At 53.7% G+C, this 25,252-nt stretch overlaps 2 protein-coding genes across 2 annotated transcripts; both read right to left on the bottom strand.

Annotated features, from left to right (window-relative positions):
- Positions 1-479: 479 nt before the first annotated feature.
- Positions 480-25,252, bottom strand: LOC119095352 (putative membrane protein C20F10.07; the record flags this gene model as incomplete). Its single annotated transcript, XM_037218204.1, is given in 5 exon segments — positions 480-3,216; positions 5,402-5,471; positions 10,374-10,566; positions 22,794-23,001; positions 25,071-25,252. Coding segments are annotated over 5 exon segments (719 nt in total), but the record flags the coding sequence as incomplete, so codon positions are not given.
- On the bottom strand, positions 17,256-19,112 carry LOC119095353 (CD151 antigen-like). Its single transcript, XM_037218205.1, has one exon. It carries the CDS (start codon positions 19,032-19,034, stop codon positions 18,354-18,356), a length of 681 nt encoding a protein of 226 aa, XP_037074100.1. The 5' UTR covers positions 19,035-19,112; the 3' UTR covers positions 17,256-18,353.

The raw sequence follows: 25,252 nt of genomic DNA, 5'->3' as shown, positions 1-25,252 counted from the left end.
TCCTGCTTATAAGTGAGTTCTGATTATTCACGTTTTTATAACATAATATTCGTTACATCCCTATGAGTCGGCCTGTTCCCAACGTGAACAGTAAAGTTTTGTGAGTCTAGGCAACTTATTCCAAGTTCCTCGATTGAGCACGTCACGTCTCCACATTGGGGGTCGGAAGCGGGCTAGAAATTCAAAACCTCAAAAATGGAGACTCCAATCCTGCACGTATGGAACGCGAGTAGCCATGTGCTGTCCTCAAAAGAAATGGCCGGAGATGGCACACAAGAAAAATGAAACACAATAGCAGGAAATCAAGCGAACGAACTTGTCCGCAACACCACGCCTGCTAGCCCCACGCCAGAAATGACAATAATATTTATCTTGTTTAACGATGCTTGCTCCTTTCATCCACTCCTCGCGACAGCCGTGGCTGGTTAGAGATGTTACTAGGTGGCAGCCGTTTCTGGTGAAACCATGCGCTCCAAAGACATGTTTTGACTCGGTGCCTTTATTGATTGGGTAAATGTATCACAGTCATTTACAAGCCTCACTGAATCGGCGACATTAATCCAAACGGAACCCTCACTGGAAATAAACCGGTGCTTCCGTTTTAAAGTGCTCATCAACATGCATACGTCCATCAACACAAATACACATGCACATTAAACACTTTAAGTAGACAGTAAACCCAGCGGCACGAGTTGGAGCAACGCTATGTAGCGTCATCAGCGCTTTTTCGTCATGACGCCAGCCTGGGTAGCCGAACTCCGGCCCGTTCATTAGTTAGTGACGGGAGTGGCCGCCTCGGCAGACTCTGGTGGAGTGAGATCGCAGCATTTGTGACAGCGCCCCAATGTGACGTGTGTTTGTTATTGCTCACATCTCGGACGTCTCTCCGGCATCCTGCAGCCAACAACCAATCATATCCCGCCCGACGCAATGTGTTTTGCCGCATTCAAAAGTCGTGCGCGTAGAAATGAGGTTGGTGGAGAGGCGCAGAATGGAAGGTAATGTCGTTTAGTTTTCTACAATAAACCTTCACGGGAAGGGTAACCCCCACCCATGGGTACTGACATCGAGCCATTGGTCCGGTATAGGACTGAAGAAAATTAAAGGCACATGTTATCCATGTCTTACAGCCGAGGGCATTTGAAGGGCTTTCAAAAATATATGCTCATTCCGCTTACTTACGTTACGCTTAGCTTTTTTGGAATTTTACGTTTTGCAGTTAAGTTAATGTTTAGAGAATGTAAGAGCATTCTCAAAGTAAAAGCAATGAGTCCACATGTCTAAGTACCCTTTCAGTTCCATTACCTGGTGGTAAAACATGTGAAATGATAAACGAGAGGGCAGGACAGGACGTGGGTGGTCATCGCAAGCACCCCACCGATAGAAGGTGGATTGGATAAATGAAAACCTTCCAGTGCGGGCCCGCTCACATGCCCGTGGGGACAGCAGCCCCGCATTCATCGGTGGAGATTCCGCAAGCCATCTGGAGCTTAAAAGCGCCGCACTTTAACGCTGGTGCCTACTTTTCCTCAGGTTAGAGTTTCATCCTATTCATTGGAAACTTCTCAGGACCAAAAGGCAGGACCAAAAGACACTCAGGACCAAAAGGCAGGACCTGGGCCGCGTGATCTCCGCACCGGAGACACTGTTCCGAGTCGGATAAATGAAATTGGCATGGATAGCGTATGCCCGCTGGACGCCTCTGGTTCAACTTCACCAGTCATACAACAGGTCATTATGCCATCTGAACGAGAGGAGAAGCACGTCCACAGATGTGTAACTAACAGCTCAATCATCCCTGCAGGCATTTGACGTCCCCAGCAGTGAAGACGACTTTCTCGTGTTACCTCCGACGCGGGCTCAATTGTCCTCAGCGTACCAATGCTGGAGCATGTACACGCGGCGGCAGCGTAAAAGCATGCGGCTCTAGCCAAACGTCTCCACGCCCACAGACAGCTGGCATATACACGGCTGTGTCAGAGGCTGTACAGAGAGGTGGCAGGGAATAGCGCAAGTCGCCCCTCTCCTCCGACGTCGGGGGACAGCCGACCTGTGCCCCGGGGTGTCCCCGACTCCCAAATCCCCGAGTCAATCAATCCCCGACTCCCCTAGCGGCGCGGACGGTGCCACAACAGCCAACGGCGTGCTCGCACCAGAAGCAACCCCACCAGGCACGACGCAGCGCCGGGCAGAGGCCACCTAGTGATGACCCCAGGTCAGTCTAGGGACGCCGGCCAGCCAGCAGCCGCAGACCAAGCCGTTCCCTGCCCGCGGGTCCAGCGGGGGCCGACCGGAGACGCAAAGGCCGCACAAAGACACGACCAACGGCGCCTGCGAGCGAGGGAGGCGGGAGAGCGCTCCGGGCCAGGCGAAGCGGACGGGGCGACACGAGGACTGAACTGGAGGGGCTTCTCCCGAGACGGAGGTGCCTGAGACCATGAGCGTGAACACGAGACACGAGAGAGAAAAGTTTCTGCGGAGGAGCCGCGAGCGTCACTTTAGCATTGGCCGTGCACGCTAAAGCGTGCGCTCGGGGCTTTGACACCACTGCCGCCAGCGCAAATTCCTCGACGTCAAACATACTGTGGCTGGATTGTCGCCCGTCAGCGGTCTGACGTAACCTGCACCACGACCAAACATTGTTAGGTACTCTGTGCACAATACGATGCTATGGCACATGCCCCCTAAGCCTCCCACGGGTCACGACGGTCCGTTCGAATAACACGCGATAGACTTCTGACGTAACATCATAACATTCGCCCACGCTATCCACGAAAATACTCTGTCTCAGAATACTCTCCACCCAAGGACAAGGTTCTAGTGCACATCTCGCACAACCGAGCGACCGTTAAACAAGCTCAGGACAACACCACCGCTCGAGGACTCGGTGGGCAACGCTATAGCACAGCGCGACATCTGTGTTTCGCTCGGGAAGCTGAGCTTTCAGCGAAAGTCGCCTGGCATCACAGACGAAAACATGGGGCGCGGTTAAAGCTATGTCGACGCACCAAGCGCTCGTCCACGACTAAACAGGCCGAGCGCCGGCTAGAATGCTACGACTGAGGTGTGGGCCTTCCGAAGCAGCGAGGGCGGACGCCGTGGAGGCGGTGAGGGAGGGCGCCGCCACGTGGCGCCCCCTGCGCCCCTCGGCTAGGCGGAGTCGCCCTGCGGCCCGCTTGCCGCCATGCCACTCAGAGTCTCCAGCGATTTCCGCACCTGGAATAGAAGCAGCCGCTTAACATGCGCTCACATGGAAGTCGTGATGCAGCGAAAAAGACGGACCGGTTTGTTGTATGACTACGTGGCACAACACAGTAGTTCTGCCAGCTATTTGGACGTTGACCGCAAACGCAGGCAGGCGATAACGGCGAAAAACAGCGACGGGATGTGTCAATTCGCAAGCGTCATTGATTTCGTATGACATGGTTCGCTGTCATAGGCTCAGCATACACGCTAGCAGAGCTGACTGTTCGCACACTGCGCCCACCATGGCACTGAAGTCCATCAGCATCACTGGGCATAACTATGCCAGTTTAACGAAACATTCAGACTCCGCCCTGTCGCAGAACGGGTCCGTGCAGGGGTCTTCCGCACCCCGTGCAGTGCCATACCCCGGCCGCCCCGTGCCGGGCTGACCCTCTTCGGTCGCCGGTCAGGTGACAACAGGTGGGACCGTTTTTTGTTTGTTTTTACACGTTGGCAAAAACACGCAGACATCCAGCCAGCTCCAGCTAGCCTGACGCTTTCCCTAGACTCAGCCTGACGCTTTCCCTAGACTCAGCCTGGCGCTTTCCCTAGACTCAGCCTGACGCTTTCCCTAGACTCAGCCTGACGCTTTCCCTAGACTCAGCCTGGCGCTTTTCCTGGACTTTCCTCCCTTTGATTCTATTTTGATTCTTGACTTTGATCTCTAGACTTTGATTCGAGTGCAGCATTAATGAACAAGCTCCGCTCGCTATATTCGTGACCAAAGGAACGGGAAATTGGCCGCAACCATGGGCTGACCTTTTGCGTTGATCACCAGCGAGGTGGATGAATACGGCCCTGGACTTAGTCAGAAAGCATGAAATTTTCGTGATATGCTGACAGCAAATATCGGGCAACGGCTTCCCGTGCTTACTCATGTCACTGAGTTAGATTTAATTTTGATTACAATGCTCATTTTAATGGGTCCATATTGATATGTGGTTGTGCCATTTGCAGCCCTGGCGTACTCACTTGATAACATCACATAAATAATTGCCATGAGCGCCAGATATGGTCAGAGAATTGCAAAGCTAGCAATTATTTGGGGGGGGGGGGGGGCTTAGACAATGTTTTTATGGGATGCTCCCTCTGGCGAACTGATAATGTAACTGTAACGTATGTGTAAGCCATTATCACGCATTTTACACATACAGACACAACTTGTGTAGAATATTGGCATACACATGCACAGATCTGTTCATGTTTAGCAACTAGGAAACGACTGACAACAACACGCGATGCACATTTGACAAAACGACCATTTTGATCGGTCGTATTGCCTCCGCAGACGCCATAGGGACGACGGCCGATACTTTAGAGTTTTGGTCTGGGTAGCAAATGAGTCGAAAGCCAGGGAAAATTTTACATATTGCCTGTCATCGCTAAGGGGTGCTGGTGATGAGTTTTGGGTATTGTCCAACCAAGAGCGACGCCATAAACTTTGGGTTGGGGGCAGGATTTTTCAGGAGACCTCCTGGACAAAATGGAGTCTCCTCACACAGGGGCATCCTGACGGTCGTATACAAAGGGGTAGGGGTGGGATGGGGGGGGGGGGGGGGCACCGGAGGAACGCGTCCCTTTAACCAAGTGTTACATGAATCTATGCCCATACAACTAAATGTCGATGATTTAATTAACAAATCCAGAACAGAGGCCTTCTGACGGGGCAAAGTCTGAATATCGATTCATACCTCGCCTGGTTAGTCCAAAGTCTCCAGGAACGAGACAAAGCTGGCCGATTTAATACGTAAAACGAACTTGCCAGCGCCGCTTTACATGTGCAACTTGAGTTCATGGTCAATAGCCGTCATGACATAGCCCGCCAAAGACAACGGCGGTACCATGACAAACTTTTGACTTCGCCTGGCGCCGGATTGTCGCGCCGACACACGCCAAAACATTTAGCAGCTGCGCCAACAACCCGTTCCAAATCGGCTCTTCAAAGGAACACAGTTCTGTGTTGAAACGAATTTCGCGCAGAGAATGCTATCTTGGCATCAAATGGCTAGACTAGCACAAATTATCACCGCGACGCTGGCATATCGTAGCGCGCGTCACCGCCTTACAATGCGGCGAGCAGGTGTTACCCGTTACTGCTAGCGCCATGGCGGAGTTACGCCCATCAATAACGGATGACTGACGACTCACTGCATACCATTGCCAGCTGTTGCAGCTGCAAGTTCAGAGTCTTCTCAGCTTCTTCCAGACTGTTGGGACCATCCATCCTGCAACAGGACGAACGGCCCGTGTAAGCGACGTGTCTACACCGGAGCAGCAGGTGCAACGTGTCCACAGGCTATGTGTCCACAACGGAGCAGCAGGTGCAACGTGTCCACAGGCTTCGTGTCCACAATGGGGCAGCAGATGAATGTCACATGGACGACACGGGGTCATCCTGGGATCGGCCAATACAAACAACACCAGAAAGGTTTTTGATTAGGGACGCGCCAAACGTCAACTGAACCGGCACAACAGCGATCGGTGTGCCGAGTGATCAAAGCTCATGGCGGGTAGCCGATTCATGGTGCGTCAAAAACGCCAGTTTAACCACCGAGAGAAATATTCGCGCATTTAGTGACGACGACATTATAAGTGGTCTTTGTTGACGACTGAAACGCCGGCCTGACGCCTCCGTGGCAGCGTCCGATCGCAACTGAGCCATCGGTGTGCTCGCAATCGGCCCGGTCAGCATTGGCCGCCCACCGGGCACCGGCGAGAGGCGTAGCCGTGGAGCCGTCTGGCAGCACGCGGTCCTCCCTCCCGTGACGGAGCGTCACGTGACCCGGTCCACGCCCGGGGCGGGGGTGGGGCGGCGGGCCTCCCTCACCCCGCCCGCGGCCGCCATTTTAATGGCACGCGCTCGGGTCGGCCCCGAGCGGCGACATCGATTGGCGTGGCACTGGCGGGACATCGGCGCAAACACAGACCACCGCCCACCGGGACCGGCATGACGCAAGCACGCGTGGGCCCGCCGCGCCGGCCAGGCCTGGCCTGGCCCGTGGCCGGGGTCACCGAGCGGTCAACGCCAGGATGCCGATAGGTCCCCGACAGGTCGCCCGCAGGTCATTAACAGGTCACCCGCACGTCATTAACAGGTCACCTCCAGGTCATTGGCAGGTCGCACACAGGTCATTAACAGGTCACCCGCAGGTCACTAACAGGTCACCCGAAGGTCATTAACAGGTCACCCGCAGGTCATTAACAGGTCACCCGCAGGTCATTAACAGGTCACCCACAGGTCATTAACAGGTTACACGCGTGTCATCGACAAGATAAGGACGGGTCCGGTCTCTATGTCTGACGAACAGTATCGGTGATCTACTCTGTCTTCTGTAAGTGTCAAAAGATACGCAGGTCAATGACCACTCCGTCTTTGTGCCGAGGTCAGAGACCGATTCCGAATCTGGGTCAAACACTGTCTGTCTTCGGACTGGTGACCGAATCGATCCTAAGGGTCAGTGATCAACCAACGAAATGGATGGCCCGGAGTGTCGTAGACCAGGGCTGACATGCTGAACACTTCAGCGTCTTTCTGATATCAGCATTGGACCATCAGTCCAGCTGCAACAACGCCACGGTATTTACGCAGAACTTATGTGTAGTGCTTGGTTTAATTTGTATGCTACCTTACCGGGCTATCCGCCATCGTGCTATCTGCCATCATCAGAAAGGGGCCCCTAGCTATGCAAGTCAAAGTTATCCAAGAGAAAAAAAAAACGGTAAAGGTTTTGTTTACTCCACCTGGGCTTCCAGGTGCGTTACAAGTATGTAGCTGAATGACGCCCAACGTGAAAATGTTAATATGAAATTACAGGAAGCTGCGGTTGTAAAACACGCCAGACAGCCAGTGGGAGAGGGAAAGGAGAGTGAAAGAAGAGAGAGAAAAGAGGAGAGGAGAGAAGAGAGAGATAGAGAAGAGAGAGAGAGAGAGAGAGAAGAGGAGATAGAGAGAGAGAGAGAGAGAGAAGAGAGAGAGAGAGAGAGAGAGAGAGGAGAGAGAGAAAGAGAGAGAGAGAGAGAGAGAGAGAGAGAGAGAAGAAGAGAGAGAGAGAGAGAGAGAGAGATAGAGAGAGAGAGAAGAGGAAAAGAAAGGAAAAGAAAAAAGTACGGTTTGTAACAGGACACAATGTGACTTAATCCACAGATCGCATTAGCGAGCATAAAAGTTAAAAAACGACAGTGGAAACAATGAAAGTTACGATTTAAGCAACATCCAGACCTTTCCCACCCCACAAAACTTGTTTTTCATGTCAGTGTCGGACGGCCACGACAAAGCGATCTACCTTTACCATGCGATCGATGGAAGGGGAGGGGCAGGGCTGGAATGTCATGGACCTTCGCCGGCACGACCGTTATGCTACAGGTCGCTCCTCAGTGTTGTGCACCGTTTCCATGGCAACGGGGCCCATCGTGGAAGGGAAGGACTGCGTAGAAACACGATCAAGTAACAAGAATAGTGGAAGAAGTCCGCGAAACATGCAAGTCGTATAAACTGCGATGGTATGCAAAACAACAGGAGCATAAATAACTAGCGGTTGCACGTTACGTTGGGTCATGGCCTTCACCGACTTAGAACGCATTAGCTTGTCAAAAATATGCTATCGCACCGGAGCCTGACGGCTACAGTATGTGCCGCACGGCAGAGTGCATTTAGAGCATTTTAATTGTGCACAATGTACCCGTTTTACTAGCATATATTATCAACTTCACAGAGGTCACGCGACTTTTCAATTCCTTGTTTTCAACACAGCACCAAACCAAAGACGATTCCTTGGCATGTCAAGTTGTTTCAGCAGTGAAAATTTAGCATGATCAGACCTCCTTTTGCTGTAGCATCTGCTGCAACCAATTCGCTGGACGTGGGTTTACATGAACAGCCTATGCCGCCTATTTTGTACTATAAAAACGGCGGCGTACCTTTTAGTCGGTACGAGACGGCAAAAATGTATCCCTAAAATAAGTGGCAAAAATACATCATTAAAAGTTGGAAGAAATGAGCCTCATTTGGTTGTTAATGCAGAGAAAGTTTTCTAATTCGAAAATGTTATTTTCTGCTTGAAGCAAGCATATTTTCTCCAATCTTTCCCGGTAGGTTAAAATTTCTTCCCGAAGAAAATTTCAAAATTTCTTGCCGTCTCGACGGGCGAAGCGTAGCATTCCTGCGCACCATTTTCTTCGCTTCACTTACTTCCAATTAAAAACCAATCTACTGTGTCTATTATTTTCTTTGCTTTTCCAGCGTGTCATAAAATGTTTGCGATACACTTATTAGACTAAATGTGTGCTCAATTACTTCATTGAAAACAATTTGGAGTTCTATGGGGAGTGGAGGTCTTGCAGCATCGAAATGCATTTATAGCATGCATGCATGCATTGCGATACCATTACTAATATCATGCAATTAAATGGCATGGGAGCTCAACACACTGTTCATTACGTACAAATATGGAAACCTTTCAATGAAATGTCACGCATTAATTTTGATCACTCCCTTGTGCAGTTAGTACAGTGACTATTCTCCAAGGGCATTTTGGCTTTGGGAAGCATAACTTATTTGGACACTTAGTTCACTGCAAGGCGGTGTTTACAAAATAAGCATATACCCGTGGCATGTTACATGGACAAGTGACGCACGTGTTCAACCTTCCACCAGTGCACTGCCCGCTAAATGGCTTACGCAGTCCGCTGCGACAACCACAAACGATGACTCCTACTGACGTCATTTAAGCACCCATAAATGGCGGCACACATTCTGCCCCCCCCCCCCCCCCCACTCCTAGTGCAGAGGTGACATGGTTGCTGATGTTTGTATGCACCTTTTCACTTTTGGAGGTACCTTTTCCCTTCGCCCTTTACCTTTTCCGTTTTGGTAACTTTTTTAGGTACCTTTTCCATCATGTTATTTTCCATGCCAATTTTGAGGATCACATAAGATAGTGCTGTGCCGAACCATGTACTACGTAATTTAAACTCAAATCTAATTAGAGCTATTTTTCATGTACTTTGTTGGTGCTGCAGTGACACTCCAGGGCCATTTATGTACAAAACTGGTCATGAGGTCACCTAGTCAAAACTAGCCGCTGGTCACCAGAGTTCATTTTTGAAGTATGTCTCACAGGTTGTTCGCTTCCTTTCAATGTTTCGGCTGGAACCTTTTATTGATTTACTTTGCTTTGCCCAGCTGCCATTCACTACCTCAACCAGGCGGAGCCACTGTGTGGTAGCGCAGAACACCTTGCATATAACACATACAAAAAAATTATTTGGCTTCATCATCTTCGGCTACATGAACGCTTATCCAGCGTACTGCCATTAACCGCCACCTGCGGACGGATCTCGCAGCACAAGCTGCAGTAATGAACTGGGCCCACCACTGCATCGACCCCCAGCTGCACCTGGTCTCCTCGCCTCATTTATGCCCACGCTGTCTCACCAAAGAACTTCCTATCAATTATCCACAGACACGGTCGTAAAACTTCGTCGAACCGGCTGTAGTGTTGCGCTCCTAGCAACGAATAAACAGAGAGGCGGCGCCTCTGCCCACCAGCGGCTTGCATCGATTTGATGTAGTCATGGCCACACGCCACAACGCCTGGCCCGAAGCTCTTTGCCGAACATCGCAGCTGTCGATAACGAGAACCGATGGCCAATGCTTCGCGCCGCCCTCGGCCTATCACGAGCTGTTGCACCGGCGCCATGGCTCACGAGTGCTGCTTGCTGACACTGGGCAGATTCGGGGGGTAGAGCTGACGGGGCTGACCACCGGCCGTCCCCCCCCCCCCCCCCGAGGTCCTGGCTCCAACTGCGGCTATGGACCCTACATGACACAGCTCGTGATGTTGTGCCACCAGCACGTACTGAGCAGTAGCAGGTTCTGTGTCGCTTGTGCTGCCATTACTGTTACGTACAAACGCTCCGCGCGCCGCTGCGTACTGACCGCTGGCAGGGCCCCTCCACGCGCCGCTGCGTACTGACCGCTGGTAGGGCCCCTCCACGCGCCGCTGCGTACTGACCCCTGGCAGGGCCCCTCCACGCGCCGCTGGATACTGACCGCTGGCAGGGCTCCTCCATGCGCCGCTGCGTACTGACCGCTGGCAGGGCCCCTCCATGCGCCGCTAGACACTGACCGCTGGTAGGGCCCCTCCATGCGCCGTTGGATCTCCTCCATGCGCGTGAGGGAGGCGTAGGAGGAGCAGAAGATGAGCAGCAGCAGCAGATTGCAGGCGAGCAGCAGCATCGTCGAGCGGTGGGACGGGCTGCTGCCCAGCAGGTGGCCCATCAGGCTAGTCAGGCCACCCTGCAGGACCACGGCCAGCGTCCCTGAGAAAGGACGAGACACCGGGTCAGGTCAGGTCATCAGCCCATCAGGGCAGGACAGGTCATCAGGTCACACTGGGTCACCAGGTCAGGTCAAGCCCTAGGTAGGCTCGAACCGGCGGTCGATAAGGTCGGACACCTTGGAAAAAGAGACACAAGGTAGGGTTTGATTACGTAAGCACAAGTCCCCAGGCAAGGTCTTGCAAGGTCATCAGGCTGGTCAGATTCCCACTGCGCGCCAGAGACCATGCCTCGAATGGAAGATACTCAAGGCCAGGTCAGGTTGGGTCGTGAGGTAGGGTCAGGTCGGGTCAAGTTAGGTCACCTGGCTGATCAGACCAACGGCAAGCAGTAGGGCCCAGACCCTGAAGAATCAGGAGTCCCCAGGTCAGGTCAGGTCGGGTCAAGAGAAACAGACATGTCGCGCCACACCACTCAACAGAATCACAACATCCTTGGTAGTTGCATTGCTTCTACCCCTTTAGTTCCAGGCTGTGTAGTAACAGTGTGGGTTTCAATTTTTCTGGACTGATCCATGGCATTATGAGCATATACATGGGTTATTATTACTTTTTCTCCACAGACATCATGTTTCTCATCCAATTAGCGTTATTTAATGTTCATATATATATATCACAAATATTCGCCCATGTCAATGACCCTGACTGAATTCAAATGCAATACACGTTATCGAACCACGGATTCAGAGTCTTGAATCCTACCGCAAAAGTCGTCAACGTCTTTTAAGGCTGGAATCGATAACACCGCGCGTATCTTTTAATCCACTGTATCACTGCAAAATACATACATCACCCTACCATGCAGGTGGTTGAACTGAAGCTCATCACAGTTGCATGAAACTGACAGCCGCATGAGACGGCTTAATGGCCTAGACCCACGAGGTCTGATGGGGAACTCCGATCGGGAAGTACTGCGGTCACGCTGTCACGCAGGAGCCCTCGTTATCATGCCTCGCGCACGATATGTCTTATTTCGTCACGTTGATAGCGGCGTGCGAGTCGCTCGTCAACTATAGCGACCGAAGTGGCCGTTATAACTCGTGGTAGGGCGCCGTACTGCACTCTTTGGGGACGAACTCTTTGGGACGCTTTTGGGACTTTCGGGACACTTTCGGAACACTCTTGCGCTCTTTTAGGCACTATGTTCTTTGGGGACGACTATAGCGACGGTAGTGGCTGTTATAGCTCGTGTTAGAGCGCTGTACTGCCCTCCTTGGAGGTGACACTCTTTGGGCGCTTTTGGGGCTTTTGCGACACTTTTGGGACACTCTTACACTCTTTTAGGCACTATGTTCTTTGGGGACGACTAAAGTGACGGTAGTGGCCGTTATAACTCGTGTCAAAACGCTGTACTGCCTTCCTTGGAGGTCACACTCTTTGGGCGCTTTTGGGACTTTTGCGACACTTTTGGGACACTCTTATACTCCTTTAGGCACTATGTTCTTTGGGGACGACTATAGCGACGGCAGTGGCCGTTATAACTCGTTTCAGAGCGCTGTACTGTCCTCCTTGGGAACGACACTCCCTGCTTGTTTTTTGGGAAACAACATGGCACCATTGTCGCTGATGACTCCCCTGGGAGAGCGCTGTGTGTTGTGGATATTTGTGACAACAAACATCACCACAGAGGCTTCGCTACTGGGCCAATTTGGCTGCCACGCAACTGGCTGTAGCGCTAGGGCTACCAAACCATGGGACGTGAACAGGTGCATCACCAATTCGTGCATTATTACCGCAACGCCAGCGTTTTACCTGTCGCCTTCATAATCAACACCCAGCTCCGGGAGACACGTCATAGTGGAGTATCCCCGACTCCTTACGACTATTACCATTAATAGGCCTTCTCCCGAGATAGCTCGCGGATAACTCCCGAGATAACTCACGGATAACTCCCGAGATGACGAACGGCGCGAGTGCAGGCAGCATGTGCGAAGGGATCTCGGAGTACGCGTTTGTGCAATGTTCATGGTGCGTCAAAAATGCAAATGGTAAATGACCTTTAGGTCATGAGGCAGGGTTCCCCATTACCCTGGCTCCACATAAGCCAAGGAAGGAGTCGGCGCCAGCGCACCCTTCCACGCGACGTCCCGAAAACTCGCGAAGGTGGGGTCAGTACGTGCAACGTAGGGTTCACCGATACCCCGCACGCGAGCGCCCACTACCATAAACCATCTCGATGGAGGCCAGTGCTGGTTTTACGATCGTCACTGCGTGCCGCAGACGGGCTGGTGTTAGCGCAGGTCACGCGCCGCCGCACGCGCTGCCAGGAAGCCCGTCGCCTCCAGGTCCAGAATGAGGTCGGTCTCGACCTTCTCGGCGGCCAAGCGGCTGACGCAAGCCGCCGCCGTGGCGATGCCGGACCACCTGCCGGCGCCGACGCTGTGCGGCGTCTGCACGGCTGGGTGGCACGTGCCAGTGTTGTGGCGAGTGCAGCGCTGTGGCGGGTGATGCGACGGGCACAGCGTCACGAGTGTGCGTAGGTGTGACGCGGGTGACGCCGTAGCGTGACGTCGGTTGTGGTGTGTCACACCACGGTTCGTTACGTGCCGTGCAGTCTCGTGTGCGGCGCCGTTATGAACTCAGTGCCGTGGCGTGATTAATGTTATGACCTGTTTAATGTGGCGTCTACCGCGTAGTGTTAAGTGCGCACGGGCGTCACGCAGGCAGGACCTCGGAGCGCGCACGGTTTTAGCGTGCCTGCACCGTACCGCCGCAATGGCACAGCCCTCCAACGCGCGTGCCGGTGTCCGTGGGAGGTTTGCCGTTCACGACGGACTAAGGTGGGCTCTTGCTGGCCTGGCTTCCAAGCGGCAGAAGGCAGGGGCTGGGGACAAGGCGTCACTTCGAGGGACGACTTACCAACCAGCGCCCGCGGCCTCACGCTAGCGCGAATGGTCTGCTTTTTAAGGGGCCATCCGGCCCGGCGATCCATCCCGAGAGCACCGACTCGCTCTGTGTCACCAGTGCCCACACGCCACACTTCAAGCACGCTCACCAGTGCCGGTTGAGTGGGCCCGAAGGATCGTGATAGGCCCGCTGTACGCCGAGTGATGCGGGGGGATGCTGACATTGCGCGCGCGGACAGGATGGCTCTACGGGAAGACCGCAGGCTTGCCCTGCGGAAGCGTCCGCGCACCCCTCTGCCGTGTATGGCACGTATCTATACGCCACTCACAACACGGGTACGGACAAAAGCCGCTCCGATGGGGTGGTTTAAACGTTTAAAAGTTTACACGTGATGAGGTGATTTGCAGTTTAGTTCAATGGCCGAAATAGTTCAATGCAATAAAAAGGTTACAATAAATACTTCATAAGTATGCTTGTGCAATGGCATGTTTGGGCTGGTGACGGGTACACTGGCCTTGCCCCGGTTGGAGGCTGGCCAGTGGAGCGTGAGGAGAGGACCTGTGCCGTGACCGCGGTCAACACCAGCACGCGGCGAAGACGAGGCCATCGATCAAACGGTCCATTGATCAGCCGGAAATGAAGATAATACAATCGCCGGGAGCGAAGCCCAGCACGAGGACACGGAGACAAGGCGGCCGCCGGGAGCGAGGTCTCAGCAAGAGGACACGGAGACGGGATGTCGCCGGGAGCGTCGGCCCAACGCGAGGAAAAGGAGACAATACAGCCACCGGAAGCGAGATCTCAGCACGAGGAAACGGAGATAACACAGCCGCCGGGAGCGAGGGCCCAGCACGATGAAGCGGAGACAATACAGCCGCTGGGAGCGAGGACTCAGTACGGGGCAGCACAGACAGGCAGCAGGCTTGATGCTCCCGTCTCGCTGCAGACCGTGCTTACAGACAACGCAAGCACTGCCCGCTACCCTCGCATTCCGCAGGATGTGCGGTGCCATGTGAGATGCCATCGGTGCTGGCCCAGAGGTTCTCACCGACTGACGGTGAGCTCATGTGAGCAACACAGCTGACGTATTTAGAGCGGGCAGAGCACAGTGACAGATGCTTCCCACAGTCGTGAAGACGTTCAGCACAGCCCACAAATTCACTCTGTTGGATTCTAACCGAGTATGCATCCCACGCGGTGGCAATTGTATCACGAACAGCACGCAGCGGACGCGTCGGTTGTCGAGCCAGCCAAAACCGCGGCCATAGGACGCTGCTGACATTCTGAGCAGTGGGCAGGCTGAGCAAAGGGGAGGCTGAGAGTCCTACGCCTGCGCAGCGCTCAGGCTGAAAACCCGACCGCTGACGTGGCAACTGAGGGCACTGCAACTACACGAGAAACGACACGGTTGCGCGTATACCTGGGAGAACGTGTATCGCACACGCAAGGAACTGTTTTTCTCCGCGTAGATATCCACCCAGTTGACCTCAGAACGCCGAGAGCATCGCCAGGCGTTCCTTGCTGCAGCGCTGACTCTCACACCGCACAGCGCCGTGGTCCACCTGAGCGTGACCCGCGGCCAAAACTTGCCTCGCCGTGACTGTGACGGCGACCACGCCCCTTTGCACACACGGCAGCAGCAGGCGGCCCACTTCGGGGCGCGTGCTGACCCCCCCCCCCCCCCCCCCCCGGTGACCTTTGGCATCGCCCCATCATTTAAGGTCGGCTCATCGATCCACTCCGCCAGGCGGCTGCAGACGGGCGCGCGTCCTGGCGGTGACCTCTGGCAACTCCCCGCGGAACGTCCGCGCCGCCGCCCCGCAGACGGCGCGGGCATCAGGGTCACCCGACGGCTTTTACGGCCGGTCATCGCCATCAGCAGCCGGAGCGGCGCTGGGGGATGTTGGCGAGCGCTGGTGAGGGCACGCCAGCGGCGACACGAGCTGGGGCCGGGTGGCGCCGGGGGGTGGCGGCGGCGGCCAAGGAGGACGCGCCAGCATCGACGCGAGCTGGGGCCGGGTGGCGCCGGGGGATGGCAGCGACGGCCGAGGAGGACACGCCAGCAGCGTCACAAGGCTTACGAGCTGGAGCCGAGACACATCCAGCACCGACGACGTGGCTCTTCGCAGCAGCCAGTCTGGTCTCAGTTAAGCTCAGTCTGCAGCTGTTCACACGCGCCAACAGTTAAGCCCCTCAGCGGCCGAACTCTCCTCAGCCTCGCAATGGCACTGGTGATGGAGCTTGCCGCGTCGAGATCCCCCCCCCCCCTCCTCCCTCCCTCTCCCCATCCTGAGTATAGCGATATAAATTCGCCAGCGTCCATTAGAGTTCATCGTAATGTCTAGCGAGCTATCTTCAAAAGCACACAAGCCAAATAACGCTGCTTAAGCAGTGCCTGGATCTCGTATATGCGTTCAGACTCGGACGACGGCAGCGATTCGTTATACGTAAGATTGAGGAAACGCATGGTAGTCTGGTACTTGGCAATGTAGCACAGTCCTTTAAATACCAACTTGAAAGTAAAGCTTTTAGCAACAGCAAAAGGCGACGTGGATTTCATAAAGCACTAAAATAGATCCATATCCATTAGTTTCGTCCAATGCTGAGCACGCAAACGTGGTCTAAGGGCGTAATTTGAGCACCGCATTTATGCTATGCACGTTTAGAAATAATTATCTAGTCATTGGGACGACCCCTGATGTTCACCGGTCTACTCGTCATCCTTAAGATACCGGTCACCGAGTACTTTCGGCTTAGCGGCCCGCTTCCGACAGCCCCTAGCCACACAACCGTGGATTGGGGGGGAGGGGCGTCGGGACATGAAAGATTGAAAGGGTGGAATGTTCGTGCTGATGAAATGTTTCTGATGTCTCGTGCTTCTGGTTAGTATTTTAATCTCTTACGCCGACGTCACACTCGGTATGGGTCATCGTGGCCTCGCTGCTTAGCTGCTTGTGCTTCGTGCACACCTTGATATACCACGGCACATTGGAACATGGGAGCTGGAATGACAGGCTATCTTGCTATTTTTCATTGGCAGTGTCTGCGCGGCTCCGGAATACTTTCTGCAATAACCATGCCTTAGTTTATACTGTCTGTTCTTTCTTCACCTTCGTCACTCAGGACGATAAGCACAGCTTCTAAACGTCAAGTTCTCTCAATAAAACCAATGTTTGTTTGTCAGCGTCGCTTAAATGGCACGCGGGGATTTCTGCAGAATTTTGCATTAGGGAGTGAGGACGCGACTTAAGCAATTCCACTAATGGCCAAGTTAGCGCGACCCAAGGGCGCGAAAATTCCTGCGCCAAAAATGAAAAAAATGACGTAAAAACTGTGGTTTTGATCAATTTATCTTAACGTGACGATCTCACGGTTTCCAACTGTTGGCATATATTCAAGCAAATATCGACAAGGAAGTTTTGTAACGGGCACATGCAACTGGAGGTCATTATGTGAATGCGGCACTGTCTCCTGGTATAATGAGGGTCCATTAGTTCAACACAAGAACTTCTAATTCATAGTGCTAGGTAAAGCAAGATTATTTCACGTTTTATGATAATGTCAAGGCACATGCATTCGCGTGCCCATAAGCAGGATCATCTAGAAGACAGTCCCTTCATCAGCATACCCCAAATCCGCTAACGGGAACCATTCTATGGCGCTCTACCCTGAACATATGCATTCATCATATCTGAGCCGATGGCTCAAGTTACCCATTGTTTTCCTTCTGCAACGTCCACTGCCACGGAAGATCATAAGCCAGTGCAAAGCACGAACAAAATTTGTAATTTTATTAAACAGACAAACACATTAAAATATGTTGTACCTCGCCGAGACTCCAAACCAGGACGGCATGATGTGCGCCTCGCAGATCCAAAAGACCACGGCACGCATGCGGTTGCGTCGACAGATCAGGCGATCCAGGTTATCGGCCTCAGCGACAAACTTGTGCGGGATGAAGGGCAAACTCCTGGCACACATCTGCCCGGCTCGAAATATATCACACATCAAAAATAAGACTGGGGGAAATTTTGAAACATACTGAGTGACATTGCTTTGGTGATGAATAAGTCACAGAGACTCAGCGCACTCTGTTTAGTTCGCGAACACACGATGTGCTCACTCACTGCACGTAGACTTCCAAACAAACTACTGTGCAGCTCCACAACATTTCACCAATGAATAGCTGTGCATGCACAATTCCAACAGGCTCTAGAACATGGCATGAACAGCGATGCGTCGAAAGAATGACATCCGCATTGTCAAAACGATTCTCTTTAAACAGTTTTTCCACTGATATAGCCACATGCTGTAAGGATAAACCTGATGAACAATATGAGGGATGCTCTTTGACCAAATGAACAACGTGCAAAGATGCGAAAAATCGCGTTTCAAGCACGCTAACTGTAACGCGCATTGCATGCAGATGGTAAATAAGGCCTCGACGAGCACCGAAGTTGGTCTGCATTTCGCACGCACGGAGAAACACATTTAGATCTGGGACACTGCCGCCGATTTCTCCCTGGCCCGCGGACGCGACTTTGCTCGTTGTCATGAAGCGCAGACACAACGCGCTTGAGGCAGGAAAGGCGCAGACCGGTGCGTACGTTCCGGTGACTCGCATTAAATCCACGTGCTTTCTTTCCAAGCGAGAACAACGCTAAGCCACCATTGCCCGAAGCAACATCGCGATATGTCGCACAGTTCGCCGACTTAGGACTGAAGAAATCCCTACAACAGACGGAAATGAACGAACGCTCGGTCCGAAAACTTCTCGAATCGAGCACTCATATCCAAGGTCTTTCCATGCCAAGCGCAATGGCCACCGACATATCCACCACTCCTGCCAATCACGATGTCGATGTTTCTGCTTGACCTTCACCGGAGGGTCGTCCCCCGGTCACCGACTCGTCCGACCCCAGCTCAGTCGATCATCTTGTACAGCGCTATCGAGAAGATCATGCCCAGGATCATGATGCAGGCGATGCCGATTCCAACCCCGCCGACCACCTTGGCGTGGTCCTTGACGAACATCTCCACCTCCGCCCGACAGCCCTTGCTGTAAGCGTTGGCGGTGGTGCAGGCGGCGGTCTGGTCGGCGCAGCACGACTTGGGTATGCTGGTGCCCCACTCGCTGGCCGACTTCACACCGCAGCACTCCAGCTTCGACTGTGCCGTGTCCCACGCCTGCTTGACGGCTTCGTTGGTTGAGTACTTGGCCATCGTTTCCGTCAACTCCTTCTCGATCCTGCTGCCTACCTCGTCGCGGTACACGTAGGCCAGGATGCCGGCCGTCAGCAGGAAGATGAAGAGGATCAGCAGGATGATGAAGTAGGTGAGCAGCATGCACTTGATCTCCTTCAGAGCGCCCACGCAGCCCAGAAACGAGATGACGATCACGATCGAACCGGCGAAGATGAGCAGTATGGCCGCGTTCGAGTACGCATCGGTTCCCACCATCTCCCTGAAGTCATCCTTATCCACCAGCGTCCAGATTCCCACCGTCAGCACCGTCACGCCGCCCGCGAAGATCAGGAAGTTGGCCAGAAACAGAAAGTACTGCATCATCTTCCCGCAGCCTTCGATGCCCTTTCCGAACCCCATGGTGTCGGCCTCGTCGCTTCTGGCGGGTGTGGGATGCGGAGACTAACGACCAACGCTCGGCGGAGCAGCAGCCTCACGCCCGGTTGTGTGGGCCGATGTCGAGCGTGGGACCACCGGGCCAACAATGCACGTCCGGCGCAGCTCCGGCCTGGCTAGCGACTGGCGTGGGCCAAATCGATTCACCGGTGGAACCGGGCCTCCCGCGGTGGAGGTGGGGGAGGGGGGGGGGGCCTTGCGTAAAAGACAGCCGCGGGAGCGAGGGCCCAGCACGATGAAACGGAGACAATGCAGGCACAGCCCGGGAACGAAAGCCCAGCACGAGGAACGGAGATAATGACAGCCGCCGGGAGCGAAGCCAGCACGAGGAAACGGAGATAATACAGCCGCAGGGAGCGAGGGCCCAGCACGAGGAAACGGAGACAATGCAGCCGCCGGGAACGAAGCCCAGCACGAGGAAACGGAGACAACGCAGCCGTCGGGAGCGAAGCCCAGCGCGAGGAAACGGAGATAATACAGCCGCTGGGAGCGAGGGCTCAGTACAAGGCAGCATAAACAGACAGCAGGCTTGATGCTCCTGTCTCGCTGCAAACCGTGTTTACGGACAACGTAAGCACTGCCCGCTACCCTCGCATTCCGCAGGATGTGCAATGCCATGTGAGATGCCATCGGTGCTGGCCCAGAGGTTCTCACCGACTGACGGTGAGCTCATGTGAGCAACACAGCTAGCGTATGTAGAGCGGACAGAGCAGAGTTACAAATGCTTCCCACAGCCGTGAAGACGTTCAGCACAGCCCACGAATGCACTCTGCTGGATTCTATCCGAGCATCATCCTGCGCGGTGGTAATTGTATCACGAACAGCACGCAGTATGACCCCGGTAATGTGATCTTATTATAACAGCGGTTTGACAGAAGTGTGACGGCCAAATGCAAAGCTCCATCGTCGCAACGTGTCAGGTCAATTTGAACTTTTCACCGAGAACCGATGCTTGACATGTTGCATCCATATCATACCTGACAAGGATTAATCTTTTTACTTAGTTGATAAGCCGTGTGGCTGCTGTGGTCCATAGAAGCGCATCCCTATCAGTTACAGTGAGGAGACCAAAATACAATTATTGCCAAGTAGGAAGTTTAAAATCCAGGTTCCCACTGTCACTACCGCCCCCCCCCCCCGGGGGGGGGGGGGGAGAAACGGAGCCACCGGGCGAGGGCTGGAATACCACGAGAGCGAAAGTTTGCCACTGCCACTCGGGTTATGGATTACATTGCGTGGGTAACCCGCCGGCGGGTTCGAATGACAATTATTAATCACATTGGTACCGCAGGTTGCCTGGTGACACCGAACAACAGCATGCATGTCACGCGGTCTAGCGGCCACGTGTGCCGCCGGTGCGGAATGCACCGGGCTTTCAATGACGTCACCGCGAGGAAGGCACAAGCTAACGTAACGCGGGATAGGCTGCTGCACGCCGGTATGCTGCGTATGCACCATATACACGATATGAGGCGTATACACCGTACACACCATATGAAGCGTCCCGAAGGGTAAGCATACGTAACCTATGAACAGCCATTACTTGCCTTCTCACGCCAACACCGACGCTTGTCAATCTGTCTCCAACGCCTCAACTTTTTGGCTTCCGCAGTAGCTGATGCGCTAGTCAACCGCCACACATCAAATGCTCAGGCCTCTATATTAAATCTGAGGTATCGTAATCACTGAAAATGGCTCACTTTGAGCAAGGCATCCAAACACTTGCTTTATTAGCCATGTCTTGCCACGAGCACATGTGATGTGCGCCTGCATCGAGCAGTGCATTCACTAAAACGCAGTAAAAAGGGTCCCGTACAAGCACATTTAGAAACGGGGGAGAAATGCACGTACTTTCTGTAAAAGCACTTGGTGTTTGAGCTGTTGGCTCTCTTAAGCACCCCATCATCCAGCAATATAACTGTTTATTGACCATGTGCAGCAGTGCTCAGTTGCTTAAGGAGTTGAGCACTATCGAAGTAAAAAATGGACGTGGAAGCTGTATCAGACCCAAGGATAATTTTGATGTTTACCTATATGGTTGCCACGTTCACATACATTCCTGGAATGTGTAAAGCGGGACGGGGAACAAGTCCCCTCATCTTTCAGGAATTTAGCATTCAACCTTGAAGGCTCTATGGAAAAACGCCTTAAAACATCGATGTTCCTCCGAGCTCTTAACCAAGACGCAATCTCCCTCACCCCCCCCCCCCCCCTCCTTCCCGATTGTAATGCAGTGACAACAATGTTGCCGTAGTGTTTTTGTACATCTAATGACTCATACTGAGTATAGGGCTAGAAACTTGTCAGCGTGCATATGGGTTTATATATCATTTTTTACGCCTCAAAAGTTGCCCTAGAACGAATAAATTGGCACTAGTTGATCACAGACGACATGGCAATTTCAGTAAGGGCGCTACACCCCTGCAGAGGAGAACGATGTAGTTTATGTGAAAACGACTTACGCACCTTTTTGAAAGCGGCAGGAAGGGCGTAAAAACTATGTCACGGGTTCAATAATCAGGCAACGCCTGCAAGACGAAGCAGCGCAATGTCAACTCGTTCAGACACGTAATGTCCTGGAAAACATTGGCGACGATGGAATTCAAATAGTTTATTTCTGAACAACACACTTGTCTGGGTTTACTTAAGAGCGGTTGGCCCGTATGGATCGGGTGGCTGTTGACCTGTTTGGATCGGGTGGCTGTTGGCCTGTATGGATCGGGTGGTGTAGATACGCTGACCTATGATGAGAGCAGGGAGATTGACAGAGTGAAGATGCTTCGGCCATAAGCAGTCTTCATTGCTGAAAACTAAAGGCTAAAGCACTGAAGAACGCATGCCATCGAAACTTCCACAGCCCCGCTGGTCTTATAGCAGGTACCAGGTACCTATATGCCTCATAGATACTGTACCAACAACCACCAAGACGATTTACAGGAATAACGTGCACCACCATCCAGCGGTCTCTCAGTAACTCAGCCTTTCGCGGGGGATAAGAGTTCTTTCCGCCGGAAGGGACTATTTCAGGGCGGTCGAGTTCAGGTGAGCGCTGAATGGCTGGGCAAGACTACGGCCAACGTGGAAGGCCTCCGTCGACGCACCTTATCACACGCCGGGGCCTTCCAACGGGGGCTTGTGCGGACGCTCAGCCGGCGTTCCCGCATGAGCGGGGGAGGGCAGGACGCTCATGGCTGATGGCCACAGCACGTCCCGGTGAGATGGGGGGGGGGGGGGGGCGCTCGTGGCTGATGGCCGCAGCACGTCCCGGTGAAATGAGGGGGGGGGGAGGAGGGCGCCCGTGGCCGATGGCCACAGCACGTCCCGGTGAGATGAGGGAAGGTGGCGCTCGTGGCTGATAGCCGCAGCACGTCCCGGTGACATGAGGGGGGGGGGGGGGCGCTCGTGGCTGATGGCCGTAGCACGTCCCGGTGAGATGGGGGAGCGGAGAGGATCGAGGATTAGGCGGTGAATGCAGAAAGTACATTAGATGCATGGGATACCCATGGACCCAATGATGCCGCTCAGAATTATTCAAAACGTTCCACTAGCTGAACGGATTTCTTGCTTATATGGTGCGCTCCACTACTATGTGGAACATATTATTATATAACATCCAAATAACATATTGCTTACAGGTAAAGACAACTTCTGACGCTAGAACATTATGCTCCTTCCGATATCTTGGAATTTCTCCAATAAGCACAGTATTCCCTCGGCGCTGACCTGCTGAGGAAGATCCTTGTGGCGCCGCCGAGCGGACGGGCAATGACTCGAACTTGACGCTGGCGCCGCTAGGTGGCTGCAGGTCGAGCGTGGGCGTCGGAGGGGTGAAGTCGACGGCCGAGTCATTCTCCTCGGTGGCCGTGGAGTCAGAGAGATCGTTCAGCACGCCCGGAGACGTGAGGAGACCCGGCTCATCGTCGATACACTCCTGAAACCATCGCGCACGCAGTCACACTGGCTGCCGACCCCCCATAGGTGGCGGCACGTCACACGGTCGTCGCCGATGATGACGGAAACGGCCCGGACGACAGCTGAGGCACACTGCCCCGAGACGTGACGGTTAGTACGCACTTCTCCCGCATCGTAAGTTTGCGTTGCACGAGCAAGCGTGCATTAAGTTTGACCTCAGGCTGTTAGGATGCATGCTTATAAGGGCGACCTTTCCAAATCCACATCCTATTTTGAAGTGCATTGCAGGAGCGCCACTGATTCCATGAGCCAAGACGCTACATAACCTACTACAAGACATTCACAACGGAACAGGAAACGGAGGGTAAATTTGCGTAGAGTTGCAGGCGCCCCCAGACCAACTGTACGCATGATCCCGACAGAACCAAGGTTCCACCAGGAACCATTAAAGTTCTACACTAGAGCTGAGAACCAGGACTCGCAGGATTTCAACAAAGTCAAATAGACTCCAATTTTAGGAACCATGTCCTCGTAGAAACGAGAGCCCGAACCCTGAAAAGCAGAATTTGAATCCTGAAGACCACTCTGAATTCTTAAATCGATTATTCAATGACGTTATGAGCCGTACGAATATTGCCTACGGTCGCATGTTTTTCATGTAAAAAGCGACACATTTATGTAGCTTCTGTAAAGGACTGGGCCATCCTTTCTCATTTGTACGTAATCATGCTTGTCCGAAATTTTGGTGTGAAAATTCAAATTTTTAAAAGAATTTATTCTAATCTCGAACCCAAATTCTAAGCAAAATCTGAGTTCACCGACACAAAGGACTTGAAGAAAAGGCTGCGAACACCCCTCGCTCGATCACAGGTGCTCGGCTGGATTCGAATTGCCAACGTCAGAGCGAATTACATGAGGTGGTTCCCTTGACAAGGATTCCGCGATCAGAACGGATTAGCCTTGCTAACTCTGTTCAGTACGAGTACGCCCCACCGCAGTAAAACCATTCGTCGCATCGGCAACAATCCGCGCCGCGAGGCCCCCAACGGCAAAGTCAGCATGATCCGCAAAACAGTCCGGGGAACGACTACCAACATCCGCATCCGAATCAACCCCAATCAGCCGCGTCACGTTCGCCGCGTGGGGCACACAGCCGCCCGCCCGCCGTGAGAAGGCGACCGGATGGCGCGCCGGCGGCCGCACCGCCGCGCGGATCCCATTACTGGGTCACTCGGAGCCGGGCTTCGCCGGAAGCCCCACGCGGAACTCGGGCAAAACGCGGCGGCATTCAGCACAAGCGGGCTGCCAGACGCTCACGTGCTCTCGCTCTGAGACGCGTGCCTCTGTTTGGCTGTGTGAAGCCGTCGGGATCGAGGGCAGCCGGCGTCTGTTCAGGCGTCCACTTCGTGGCCTGCACTGACCAAACCGCCAGCTCCGAGGACTCGGGGAGCAATTTACTGGCGCATCCACAGGAACCCGCACAACAGGGTATTACGACGGCGGTGGCCAAGCGGCACACACACACACCACACACACACACACAGCGCTATGGAATCAATGTGTAAATGGAGCAATAACCAAGACATTTCATGACGCCGAAATGATGCAATATAAAACGTATTCATTACCCCTCCATAAACAACACTTTAACAGAAATAAGCTAGCTCGGAGAAGATATATGTGTAAATACAGAAACGTTCAGTTAACAGCGAAACTAAAACCTAAGCCGAGTCGGGAAGCGGTGCACCAATCCTCGTCCCTGCCGTCAAGAGCCCGTGTACCGATCCTCGTCCTGCTGCCAAGAGCCCGTGTACCGATCCTCGCCCCTGACGTCAAGAGCCCCTGTCCCGATCCTCGTTCCTGCCGTCAAGAGCCCATTTACCGATCCTCGTCCTTGCCGTCAAGAGCCCATGTACCGATCCTCGTCCCCGCCGTCAGGAGCCCGTGTACCGATCCTCGTCCCTGCCGTCAAGAGCCCGTGCGCCGATCCTCGTCCCTGCCGTCAGTAGCCCGTGTACCGATCCTCGTCCCTGCCGTCAAGAGCCCGTGTAGCGATCCTCGTCCCAGCGACGCTCGTGCGAGCCTCACCTCCTTGCCGTTCGAGGAGAGATCGGGCTCGTCTCGACCGATCTCCTTGCGCCACACGCGCACCATGGTCTCGAAGGCCGAGTCACGGCTGAGCAGGCTGCCGAACACGTGGCGGCCTTCGCTGCTCACCACGGCCACCGCGTTGGGGATGATGCGCGCCGTCTTCTCCTTGGTGATGGCCA

Source organism: Pollicipes pollicipes, unplaced genomic scaffold, assembly GCF_011947565.3.
Source record: "Pollicipes pollicipes isolate AB1234 unplaced genomic scaffold, Ppol_2.1 Scaffold_4219;HRSCAF=4965_pilon_pilon_pilon, whole genome shotgun sequence".
NCBI lineage: Eukaryota > Metazoa > Arthropoda > Thecostraca > Pollicipedomorpha > Pollicipedidae > Pollicipes > Pollicipes pollicipes.
Note: the sequence above shows the minus strand (reverse complement) of the source record. Positions and strands in the feature narration are given on the sequence as shown.

Bases quoted from the DNA above. Each gene is read 5' to 3' on its own strand.
- LOC119095353 (XM_037218205.1), bottom strand. From the start codon at position 19,034: ATGGGGTTCGGAAAGGGCATCGAAGGCTGCGGGAAGATGATGCAGTAC.